At 42.7% G+C, this 13,212-nt stretch overlaps 1 protein-coding gene across 1 annotated transcript; it reads left to right on the top strand.

Annotated features, from left to right (window-relative positions):
* The first annotated feature begins 6,240 nt into the window (after positions 1 to 6,240).
* thap12a (THAP domain containing 12a) lies at positions 6,241 to 12,894 on the top strand. The gene is made up of 5 exons (XM_068729533.1): positions 6,241 to 6,404; positions 9,481 to 9,598; positions 9,875 to 9,973; positions 10,085 to 10,121; positions 10,256 to 12,894. Exons 1-5 carry the CDS (start codon positions 6,319 to 6,321, stop codon positions 12,070 to 12,072), a joined length of 2,157 nt encoding a protein of 718 aa, XP_068585634.1. The 5' UTR covers positions 6,241 to 6,318; the 3' UTR covers positions 12,073 to 12,894.
* The last annotated feature ends 318 nt before the right edge of the window (positions 12,895 to 13,212 follow it).

Here is a 13,212-nt window from a genome sequence, read left to right as displayed (position 1 = left end):
ATTATACGTAGCTTTGTCATATGTTGTGTTTGGAGTGTGTACAAACAGCTGAGATGACTTTGTAGCGCAGGAGCTGCAGTTTGAGCAGGTATGCGGCATCATTATATTCGTTACTGATGAGTGCACGTTATGAGTGGATTCATTTTTGGATGCATGCGTTGCCCCCGCCGGTGGGGGCGCTCGGGCCAGATTGGTTAAAGTGCAGCCTGAGTAACACAGCGGGACTCCGTCTTTTTACACTCTTTCTACTGTTCATCAAATAGCTGATACAACAACACATGTTGTTTACATGTTACAGCAGCTTCATCACTGCTTCTTTATATTCTAGTTCCCATGAAAACATTCAGAAACCAGTTGTGTTTGTTTGTCCTACAGCGCCTCCACCTGGAGAAGCGCAATGAGCAATGAGCGTCAATCACAGCAGTCAGTGCAGTGCCACAGATACAGCAAACTAACGGGGCTTTCTTTATGACGAAATGAAAGTTTGGAAAAAATATCAATATTAGCAGAACATCTGTATGTATGTGATGATTGTGTTGGCAAATGGGTCAAAGTTGTTTGCTGATTTTGGAATTATCTTAAGCAAACTGTATTTGTTTGAATTAAACTTTGAAGGAAAATGTATCTCCGTCAAAGGGAAGGGTGCATTATGGGAAAATGCATGTTGATAAAAAGAAGCAATGGACCTTCAACAGATGTCCAGATGTTGTTTCTTGTGTGTTGACTTAATGGTGTTTTTGAATTTCAGTTTAAGTGAATTGAATTTCAGTGTTTATTATCTATGCGTAATGATCGTCGACTGGAGTCATTATACTGTAGCACGTGTGGCAATTAACAGAACATCGAAAAAAAAATTGTATCCATAGTAAATGGATTATTTTTTAGGGATAATCAAAATGTCCCGACAGCTCTGGTGGAGCTGGACTCATCCCAAGGACGACTGCTGTCTTCCAGATGTTTTCACGGTCAGGTCACTACCGTTAGATCATCAGCGATCATGTCGTCCTCTCTGGAGATTTGAACAGACCTCTTTAGTGAAGTTTATGAGGCTGTGCCACGTACGTAAAATGTGCCTCTTTCAATGTGGAGACACATTTAATGAACTAAAAGGAAAGGATACTAAAAACAAACGGCGTAAACAAACACATTAGTGCGAGGATAACACTTATTGGTAAAACTCGTGACTTTAACTCTTTAAAGACTTAAGAACATTAGCATAAATAATGTGTTTGAGCATTTTAATCTTTAATAGAGCTAATAGAAAGAGCCATAGCTCAACTACATGTTGATGACATGATGACAAAACCTGCAACACAGTTTAAGTTGATTAAGTTTATGTTTGGGGATTAACTTTGTATGTGAAAATGTACATGATACAAAGGGGACATGCCTTATGTTTTGTTTTTGCTTGTTTTGAAGATCGTGTGAGAACAAGTGGGGGTGTTAACATACATGAGGAAATGTGTTCTCAATTGTGTGAAAGGAATCTATTTCTATTGTCATATGTGCAGGCTTGATAGAGTTAATGCAGGTTTGATTTGATTGACAAAGATAAGAGCCTAAGAGGTGCTGAGATTGACATGTGTCAATAAAGTTTGTTTTTTTTGGAGAGTTCCACTGAGCAGAACTGATGCCCCACCGAGTTTTTGTACCGTAATTATATTGCTGCTAACAAGCATGAACAATGTATTTGAGCATTTTAATCTTTAACAGAGCAAAGTGAAAGAGCCATAGCTCAACTACATGTTGGAAAATCGAAAATAAAGATGAAATGAATAGTTTGTAATATAATTGCAGAAGGACGTCTAGTCCCCCCATAAGTAGCTGTTCGTAAGACTGGACACAAATTGATTTATATCACACATGTATATCACCCAGCTCCCACCTGAGACACACAGTGTTATTGTACTCTGAAGTACTTGAATTTCCTCCCAGCAGATATGCAACATATTTTCTTATCACTTTGTGGTGATTTCATAGATTTGTTTGTGTGAACATGCAGCACTAAAACATAAAACCAGTTGACACTATGAGCTCCTTAATGTGGGTCCTGCTTTATTGCCTGATATTGTTGTCCTGTCCTGAAGAAGATCCCAGCTGTGTCAAAAAAAGACATCATTATTTCTATTTCAGTGTTGCACATTCCTAAATTCAAATATTTATTCAGGTTACCACACAGGTAATATTTCAGCACAGATTCAGTTCAGTTGACACGGCTAATAGGCCTACATGCTCATGAAGAGTAATGTCTTTTTCTAGAGGAAAGTTGAACTTTAGCAGGAAATTGTGAAATTACATTCATATCATTTAGTGCCGTTTGTTGCATTTACTGTACTCATGGAGCCTCATTCTAACGTGTGTGTGTCGTAGCAGTGTGACTCCAGTCGGCCACAGAGAGCAAGGAGGCCTGCAGCCTGCAGACAGTGTCCATGCTGCAGGGACGACCAGGACACACATTTCTCTCTCATAGTTTAGATGCAAAAAAAAGTTGATGTCCTAAATTGTTCACAATGATGTAATCCTCAAGAACTAGAGAATCAGACAGCTTTACAAAATGGCAAACACATGGTGGAGTAGTGAATACTGAATGTTTTGGGACACAGTCAACTGTACAGGCCTATTATACCGATTATTGGACTCATTTACTGTACAGTGACTTTCCTGTTAACTTCCCATCAAAGTTAATCCAAGTTATATACATTTGAATTCTTCTTGCAGCCAGGTGTAAAATAAAATAAAATGTGTTATAGATAAAAGACAATCTATGATGGGTCTTTTAATTTGATAAAGTAGTCCTCTGCACTGCATCCAATAAAACATGAAATATTTAGTGTTCTTACTGTCTGCAATGAAATACAAGTCAAAGTGAATTTAGAAATCCCTACTCTCTTTTTTTATTTAAAAATTTCCGTACTGTCCCGTTGGGTTTGTATGTTGTCAAGTGAGTTAACTGGAGCCTGACAATCTCTCGTGTGTTGCTGACCTTTCTCCAGTGCCGAATTCAACCCCAAACCAGCAGCACTCTTCTCCCACTGCCGACCATCCCCAGAAGAGGAAGTGGACCTCTGTGGCTCGTCCTCCCAAACCTTCTGCAGAAACTCCAGAGGTGGTAAATTGTGTCACTCCTCAGCCCTCCACTCCAGCTGCTGCCATGCCGTTGTTGTTTAATTTGCTCTCAAGGCCTCTGTCCACCATCCCACCTGCTGAGCTGCCAGTGGTTTCCAACATGGCCCCCGGCCCCCAGCCCTCCTCTGCTCCACTGCACCCTGACGGACCTCTGATGATCCTCAATCACTCTGTGGAAGAGTACCGGCAGACCTGCCATCAAGTGGTAGATGATATGCTGACGTATGTTTGACTCTTTCATTCAGAATATTATTATATTATTCAATCATTTGTATTTAATTTCTGCACCAACAACCTCTTCCAGCCAGCTCATCCACAGATCAAAACTCTGCCTTCAAACAGCCTCCATCTGCTGTCCAGCCTCCACCTGCAGACAGTTGCAGACAAATGCTTCACCTAAAGCCTCCTCTGGTCACAATCCACCGCCTCTAACAACAACAACAACAACAACAAAAAAAAACTGTTCCATCTGCAACCTCATCCACCTACAGCCTTCTGCCAAAATCTGCAGTTGCCGCCTCCACCTGCATACTTTGGCAGACAGTTGTAACCTAAATCTCGACCTACAGCCTACTCCAGCAACCTAAAGCCATCGTCTCCACCTAAGGATCAGGTTGCAGCCTTCTGCCAGAATCTGCAGAGCCTCCACCTGCACATTCTGGCAGACAGTTGTAACCTAAACCTCCACCTACAGCCTCTGCCAGCAACCTGCAGTTGCCGCCTCTACCTGCACATTCTGGTAGAAAGCTGCAAACAAAACCTCCACCTACAACCTCTGCCAGTAACCTGCAGTTGCCTGCCTCCACCTGCAGGCTGCTTGCAGACAGCTGTAACCTACATTTCCACCTACAGCCTCCGCCAGCAACCTAAAGCCACTGCCTCCACCTAAGGTTCAGGTTGCAGCCTTCTGCCAGAATCTGCAGCCGCCTCCACCTGCACATTCTGGTTCTAAGTTGCAACTAGAACCTCCACCTAAAGCCTCTGCCAGCAACCTGCATTTGCCGCCTCCACCTACAGGTTGCTGGCAGTCAACTGTATCCTAAATCTCCACCTACTGCTTCCATCTGTTCAGGGTGCAACCTTCTGCCAGAATCTGTAGCCCCCGCCTCCTCCTTCACATTCTGGTAGAAAGCTGCCACCAGTACCTCCACCTACAGCCTTTGCCAACAACCTGCAGTTGTTGCCTCCACCTGCAGGTTGCTGGCAGACAGCTATTACTTAAATCTCCATCTATAGCCTCTGCCAGAATGTGCAGCCGCCTTCACCTGCAGGTTGCTGGCAGACAGCTAGAACCTCCACCTACAGCCTCCTCCAACAGTCTACAGCCCTGGCCTCTACCTGTTGATTCTGGTCGACATCTCCAGACTCCTGCTCCACCTCTCTTCCAGTTCCAGCCTTCAGCCTTATATTATAATATTTTATATCATTCATGATATAAAACTTCTACTTTTGATTCAGTACAAAGTGAGAAATATTATTTTTGCTTTGAAGCCATTTCAGAACTTTAAACACTGAACTCATCAAACCAAAGTTGTTCAGAAAGATTGTGAGCTTGTTATCACTCTTCCCAGCATGCTTTGCGTTTGGGTTCAAATTATCCAGAGTCATGTTCTCACTAACTTGAGTAAAGTTATAATGGAGGGTTGTTCAGTTTCTTTTTATGAGTCACATGGTCCTCTCTATGATGAGAATAAAAACATTGTAAACTGTTGAGCTAAAATCTTTGTCCACTGATCAAGATGTGGATGTGACTGTTAGCAGTACAGGAGAAGTCCAGTCTAGTGACTGTGTAGTGTGAAGTAATCCAACCCTGAACATGCTTCACCAATGAAAACTGAACACAAGAGGGAAAAAGAGTCTCACATTTCTTAACACTAAAGCTGAACTTAACAGTTGTAGCTTAAACTTCAGTTAACAAGTTTTTCTACATTAATCTTCCAAGTTGATATATATACACCTACAAAATATTTAATAGATATACAAAATATAGGGAAATAAAAGGACTATTTAGAGAAGCTGAAAAGGTCTGCATTGTTTTGATAGAATAAATATTCAAATCCCATAGTTTGTAAAAAAGAAATGTTGATCAAACAGTTGTTAAATACAGTGTAAATATGAAATGATTGTATGGCTTAGGTTCAAATTATTCCCTCCACATAAGAACAATATGAATATCATGTATTTCCTGTACTTTCTAACATGTGAGGGTTTTGTAGCCGATCCACCTGCGAGACCACGACTACTGCAGAGAAAGGAGAGTCAGTGCATGCAGGGCAGAGAGACAGGAAGCCTGCAGACACTGTCCATGCTCCAGGTCAGGCATTTGACTTTAATATTCTGGATTTAAAAAAAGTTGATGTCCCAGATTGTTCACTCGCTCAAGAAAAAGACAATTACAAAGTTAACAACACATGGCAGAATATATTGAATATATAAAATAAATCAAAATAAATCAAAATCAAGATCAATATTTTCTGCACAAGTGAAAACAATGCAAAGGCTTGTATTTTAATGATAGTAATAGGTGTGAATGACTGTGTGTGTGTTATTCATTATGAGTCAATTGTGAATTTGGAAATATACCATGGCAGAGACGTTTCAGAAACGTTGCATGATTTGAACCTTTGAGTTTCGAAAACACTGCTGAGGATTATGGGAAAGAAGTGCAGCGCGCCATTTGGTGCACGTTGTTAAATACATCAAGCCTCACAAAATAGTTTTAACAAGCAAGCGAATGCGCCTTCAAAATAAAATCAAGTTACAAAACATGTATGCACTATATTATTTATCTTTGTCCTCAAAGAATAATTGTAGGCTGCTTATAAAAAGGACAAAAACAAAAAACAAAATAGAGATCAGTTGGACTTGTTAGGTAGGCAGCATAACTATAACTTATGTTTTTGCATACAACGTGACAACCTAACAGACCCGTTGGCATAGGAACATGTTTAGGGGGTTATGACTAATGAAATGTCATACCTTGGAATATTTAGCAAAAAGGGAAGTGAGTTTTTACATTATGAAGTTCTATATTTAGTTGTCCAAACAACACGTACTTTACTTTGAAAGAAATAAAACGGATATTGCTATTAGACATTTCATACTTGACAGCTAACTAGCGTTAGCAACACAGTAGGCTACCCTGAAAAGGGGTTCACCGCTTAAAGAAACGAATATATTCTGAAACGTATCATGCAGAATCACTGCGCTGTGTCGAACTGTACTAGTGGAAAATTCGACCCTCAGCCACTCTTCAGGTTCCCGCATGATCCGGAAAGGTAACTATTGCTAAAGATGCTAAAGCAAACAGGAAGCTCTCACGCTAACTCACGTTACCCCGAACGGCGTGTTTGTTTGTAATCTTACGTAAAATACGACATTGCATGCATTTTTAATCGAGGGCAATTTTGGTTGAATTATAGAAGTTTTGTTAAACATGTAATGAATTTGCCCTGTTGCACATCGTTTATTAAATATGTTACAAATTATAAATAAGTCGCTATTCACCTTTCAACACGCATATTCAATTAATAAGTTCTGTCTCACGTGCCCTTGCTTCTTGATAAACGTAGGAGGCACAACACAAGAAGTTTGGCAAACGTCGGTGTTAAAAAATACTACTCATTTAACACTAAAACTGCAGTTGCATGTAGTTAAGATCTAATTCCAACATCTGCAGCGGATGCCGACCTAATATCCTGATAGGGCATGTCCATAACATTTGGTAGACCTTCTCCATAGCAGGGAAAGCACAGGTGTGATTAATAACGTTGACAACAACGGTGTTCCAGTTAGGTGAGCTGGTTCCTGGGTCGTTGTATCATGAATGCTGGCTGACTAGCATGGATTATTGGTACGACATGCGTTTCACATGGGCTCTTTCTGCCATAACAAGTCACATTACATTACATTACATTAGTCATTTAGCAGACGCTTTTATCCAAAGCGACTTACAATAAGTGCATTCAACATTGGTAATCAAAAGAACTACTAGTCACCAGAAGTCATAAGTACATTTCCTTTTCCAAACAAGCATCTAAGAGAATGAAGCAGAGCATAACTCAGAGCCAAAGTACAGAAACAAGAAAAACAGTTAGTGCTATAAGTAATACGAATACAATAAGGAAGTGCTTCCCTGAGCCTTCCACTTAGCACTTATTGTTTTCATACTAGCTTGTTGCACTTATTGTATTCGTATTACTTATAGCACTAACTGTTTTTCTTGTTTCTGCACTGTACTTTGGCTCTGAGTTATGCTCTGCTTCATGCTCTTAGATGCTTGTTTGGAAAGGGAAATGTACTTATGACTTCTGGTGACTAGTAGTTCTTTTGATTACCAATGTTGATGCACTTATTGTAAGTCGCTTTGGATAAAAGCGTCTGCTAAATGACTGTAATGTAATGTAATGTCATGCAACAAGCTAGTATGAAAACAATAAGCGCTAAGTGGAAGGCTCAGGGTAGCACTTCCTGAAGAGGTGGGTTTTCAGCCTGCGCCGAAAGATGGGCAGCGACTCCGCTGTCCTGACGTCAGTGGGAAGTTCATTCCACCACTGTGGGGCCAGGACAGAAAACAGCCGTGACCGGGTCGATCGGCCGCCAGGACCTCTGAGTGACGGGGCAACCAATCGCCCCGAGGCAGCAGAGCGAAGTGGTCGGGCGGGGGTGTAAGGCTTGACCATGGCCTTGAGATAGGAAGGAGCTGTTCCTTTCACTGCCCTGTAGGCTAGCACCAGAGTCTTAAACTGGATGCGAGCTCTTACAGGTAGCCAGTGTAGAGAACGGAGAAAGGAAGTTGTGTGGGAGAACTTGGGGCGATTGAACACCAGGTGAGCTGCGGCTTTCTGGACAAGCTCCAGAGGTCTGATGGCCGACGCCGGGGCTCCGGCGAGTAGAGAGTTGCAGTAGTCCAGGCGGGAGATGACAAGAGCCTGGATGAGAACCTGCGCCGTCTCGTCAGTCAGGAAGGGACGAATCCTCCTGATGTTGTAGAGCAGGAATCTGCAGGAGCGTGTAACGGATGAAATGTTTGCCGAGAATGACAGTTGGTCATCCAGGGTCACACCCAGGTTCCTCGCAGTCCGAGTCGGCGTCACCACGGTATCATCAATGGTGATGGACAGGTCCCGGTGCGGGCAACCCTTCCCCGGGAGGAACAGTAGCTCAGTTTTGTCTAGGTTGAGCTTGAGGTGGTGTGTCGTCATCCACTTTGAGATGTCAGCCAAACACGCAGCGATGCGCGTCTCCACTTGGGTGTCACCGGGGGGAAATGACAAGACCAGCTGGGTGTCATCGGCATAACAATGGTAGGAGAAGTCATGCGAGCGAATAACAGAACCCAGAGATGTTGTGTAGAGCGAGAAGAGAAGGGGGCCCAGGACTGACCCTTGCGGAACCCCCGTAGTCAGCATGCGTGGTTCCGACACGGCCCCCCTCCAGGTCACCTGGTAGGATCGACCCGTCAGGTAGGATGCAAACAGGGAGAGTGCAGAGCCTGAGACGCCCATCTCCTCGAGGGATGAGAGGAGGATTTGATGGTTCACAGTGTCAAACGCCGCAGACAAGTCCAGGAGAATCAGGACAGAGGAGAGAGAGTTAGCTCTCGCGGCGTGAAGCGACTCTGTCACCGTAAGGAGGGCCGTCTCTGTCGAGTGACCCACTTTGAACCCGGACTGGTGGGGGTCCAAAAGGCTGTTTTGGTGGAGATAGGAAGACAGTTGGTTAAAGACAGCACGTTCAAGTGTTTTGGATAGAAAGGGTAGAAGAGAAACCGGTCTGAAGTTCTTGACATCAGAGGGGTCAAGTGATGGTTTCTTCAAGTCAAAATGTCTGCCCTAAAAGAGGTCAATTATTCTCAGCACGGACACTTTGCAAAACTACTGGTGTATGATTTTATTCGTTTCTACTTGGCTACTTGAGTGACTTTACTTGTTGGTGTATTTCACTACATGATAAGCGTCTGCATATTCATTGCATCCTCAGGAACATTTGTAAAGCAAAGAGTCACTTATTGTTAACACATTATAACTTGTGTAACAGTCAACAGGTGGTGTGGTTTATAATAGCTCGTGCTGTCCTCAGTTAAAGAAACCAGAGTGTCCAGCCATTCAGTTTTAGGATTTATTTAAATACATTTTATGCTTTTGTCTTTTGAGGTGTTGTTGACCATTAGATTCTCAGTTACTAGTAAATAAAGATTAGGGGGGAAATGGCAGCATGTTGCGGTTGTTGAATTGACATTGCACACTGAACCAATACTGATATCGCAAAGCTAAAAAGTTCAATTGACCGTTAAACTTGCTTTTCATTTTGGTTTAACTTCTCCTTTCATTTTGGTTTAACTTCTCCTTTCAGGTCCAAGAAGTGGGTTGAAAAATGCCAGAGGCAAGACTTCATAGACAAGTCACCCGGCCAGTTGTACAGATACTACAGACTTTGTGGAAAACATTTTGAAACTTCTATGGTCGAAAGCGTAAGTTATGTTTGAAAGTTACATCTGCTTTTTTTTTTTGATAATGTGACCCCAGACACTGCAGGACTATTAATGTAATTGCCAAACTTAAAGTCAAATGTGAAAAGAAGTTAATCCAGCTTTGCATATTATTTCACAAATCATTCAATTAACAGACAATGTTATGTAGTGCTTCATGAATATGTAGGTAACATAGGTTTCAATACAGGTTCAACATAAGTCAAATTTCTCATAAGTAATGTAAAATTAACCTTTCTGGCTTGACTCTGTTTTCAGAACGCTCAGAGTACAGTGTTGAAAGATGATGCCATACCGACTATCTTTGATGTACCAAGCCAACCTCAGAATGGACAGGTGAAGCGCAGTAAAGAGATGGTGGGTAATAAAAAAAAATCTTAATTGATTTAAAATACAATAATTTGCATGATTTAATTTTTATAGTTTCTATGTAATCACATTTTTTTATTTGGCTATTCATTATTGCAGACCAAAGATGATGAAAAAGACAGCAAGGGGAGAAAAAGTAAGTCGAAATATCAACACGCTCACGTTTATTACTTGACGGTGAAAAAAATGACTTCAACATCCACGTTGGTCACATGATTAATAATTGATTTGGTTTCTATCTTGCAACCGTTTCGCTTTCCCCCTTTTTAGAAATTAAGAAGTCTGAAGCAGACACCGCTGAGACAGATGTTCAGACACTCCCAGAGGAAGAGGAATACAAAGAGTATCTCAAGTCGTTATTTGAAGTTCTCGTACTGCTGGGAGAGCAAAGCATTCCTCCGACGGGGCCTGGGGACGACAAACAGGATGGCCTTGGATCAAGCAACTTTCAGGCATTGTTGGAATATCGCATGAGTTGTGGAGATGAAGTCCTCAAGAAGAAGCACGGCGTGAACCAGGAGTGCTGCTCCCCGGCTCTGCTGAACCAGTTGATTGAGGTTTGTGAGAAATGCATCCGCAGTAAGCTGGTGGTGGAGGTTCAACAAAATGGCCATTTCTCATTACTTACTGACGACTTGGTGAAGATCTCGGGAGAATGGTACCTCCCCGTCTTTCTCCGTTACGTGGATCAGTCTAACTGCCAGCGGGAGAGGTTTGTCGGATTCTTGTCCTTTGAAGGAGACGCCGATGCCTTAGCAGAGACACTGCTGTCTGAAATGACTGAAAAGTGGGGCTTGGATATGGAGCAGTGTAGAGGCCAAGCCCACTCCTGCTCTGGGACACATTTTGGTAAAATGAAAACATTTGCTGCCAAACTGACGGAGAGGTTTCCTATGGTGGTGCTTACACAAAGATCTACTCGTACGTTGAACCTGTCACTGGCAAATGGTATGGCTTTGTCAGGAGTTCAGCTTGTCTTGTCCACCTTTAAGAAGATCGAGGCTTTCTTCAGTCAGTCCCCTTTACTGGTGTTGGAGTTGGAGCACGCCATTACGATTTTCTACCCGGACAAAGCGGAGAAGGCCACGGAACTGAAGGAGATCTGTGGAACCAGCTGGACCAGACGACATGATGCGTTTGAGGTGGCGGTGGAAATCCTGGAGGCGTTGCTACTCTGCGTGGACAGCGTTCACGACAATGAGGACATGAGGTGGAACGATCAAGTCACGCACAACGCCTTAGAGATTTCAAAAGCACTGGCTGATTTTGAATTTGTCATGGCGCTGGTCGTGCTGAAAAACGCCCTGACACTGACACACGCCTTTGGGAAGAACGTGCAAGGCCAAACAGCAGATGCCCACTTTGCTACAACCAGTTTAAAAGCCGTATTGCACACCCTGAAGGAAGTGTCTGACAACATCGACGTGTATCATGAGTTCTGGAACGATGAGGCAGTCAACTTAGCCGCTGCGATGGAGATCCCAGTCAAAGTTCCTCGGTCATTCCTGAGAAAGCACCAGTTAGAATCTGGAGCCATACTGCCGGAGAGTCACTACAAGGAGCACCTGTCCGTTCCCGTGGTGGAGCACGTCATCAAAGAAATGACCGAAATCTTCTGCGAGGACCACCTGAAGGTTCTGAGATGTCTGTCACTGGTCCCCACTCTCATAGAGCAGAACAAGTCCACGAAACCCGAGGAAGAGAGTGTGCAAGTGTTTAAAAACGACATCCCCAATGCAGGAACCCTCTCCGCGGAGCTGCACTGCTGGTGGGTTAAATGGAGCAAAAAGGGCAAAGGCGAGACCTTCCCGTCCAGTCTGCGTGAGACGCTGCAGCTGGCCGATGTGAAGTTCTTCCCAAACATGCTCGCGGTTCTGAGGCTGGTCGGCATCGTGCCTACCTTGGCTCTGGAGGACGGCTGTGATGTGGCATACAAGCGCTTCCAGATGTACATGGAGAACACGCCGGACAAATTCAAATCAAAAAGTCTCGCTCTTTTGAACATGAACTATGATGTTGGGTTTGACCTGGACTCGATGGTTGAGGTCTACATGAAGACATACCCCGACAAAGAGGATGCGTCCTAGTCAGTTGTGATATGGTAGCTAAACCTTCACACAGGTTACCCACAGCTATGTTCATGTATTATCTAGCCCTCATTCTGAATTAGCATATTTTGTAGGCTGTTTCTGTTTTCTGTGTTAAAAATGTAGAGGGTAAATGAAAGAAAGAATGGCTTTAATTGAGTGATGAATACCAAACCTCTTCAAATTAAGTTTTATTTCTTCGCTCGTACTTCATGCTGTTTTCATGTTGTGTTTTGGGGAGTGTTGCGTTCATGGTGCGTTGGAGATCAGGACAAAGTAGTGTGAGGATTAAAGTTTCCTCTTGTGAATAAGGCCCACAATTCTCAGCTAACCCGTGCTCTGTCACTATCCATCTTGCTCATTTGGGTATTATATCTGCAAATGGAGTGTATACTTGTGACTAAACAGCTGAGTCCTCGTCTGCTCTGAGACTCAAATTTCCACCATAGTGTTTGGTGTTAATCAAATCTGATATGATTGAAGACAAAAAACCATCTGGACTACTTACACTGTCTGCTTCAGTGGACGAATAATAATAATAAAATGACCTTTCAGCCATGTCTCCTTCTCCACTACACGTACAACATTTTTGAGTTGAATTGTTTCTTTTCTTCAGGAGGTTGTTCTCCGATGGGAGCCGTTATCTTATCTGTTGTTTTTCTCCATTCAATGAAATGTGGCGTCTCAACAACCAATCATCTGCAGCTAAATACTTGTATGAATTACACTTTATGTGCAGACTACTGCAAGAGTTTAGAAAATAACTTTCTATAATGTGGATGCATAATCGTTCTTTTGTATAATAAAGCCATAAATGATTCAGCTGGTTCATCTCTTGAATGATTTAGACCCTTTTCACTGTAGACATTTTATATTGTAGCAGGAAAAGCACAGCTGTGACTGATGATAGCTGTATACCATTATGCATTCCAGTTCCTGGGCCCTGAGCAAGATTGCTATAGGCCTGTTCTGTGTGTTTTTCACTATTACTGTAAGAAGGCAGGTCAAACATATTCATACTGCACATGTTTATGTAAGGCATTTCTAGACTGTCGCCAGGCATTTCTAGACTGTCGCCAGACATTTCAATTAAAAAAGATTGCTAGGTGGGATTAAGAATACATGGTCATACAAATTTAA

Source organism: Cebidichthys violaceus, unplaced genomic scaffold, assembly GCF_023349555.1.
Source record: "Cebidichthys violaceus isolate CVI_PGR_0920_01 unplaced genomic scaffold, fCebVio1.0.p SCAF_46, whole genome shotgun sequence".
NCBI lineage: Eukaryota > Metazoa > Chordata > Actinopteri > Perciformes > Stichaeidae > Cebidichthys > Cebidichthys violaceus.
This window is presented reverse-complemented; position numbering and strand designations above follow the sequence as displayed.

What these genes read in the sequence shown, in the direction of transcription:
- thap12a (XM_068729533.1), top strand. Translation starts at nt 6,319, where the DNA reads ATGCAGAATCACTGCGCTGTGTCGAACTGTACTAGTGGAAAATTCGAC. An exon ending in TTCCCGCATGATCCGGAAAG is followed by an intron (nt 6,405 to 9,480) that starts GTAACTATTGCT and finishes TTCTCCTTTCAG; the next exon opens with GTCCAAGAAGTGGGTTGAAA. An exon ending in AAACTTCTATGGTCGAAAGC is followed by an intron (nt 9,599 to 9,874) that starts GTAAGTTATGTT and finishes CTCTGTTTTCAG; the next exon opens with AACGCTCAGAGTACAGTGTT.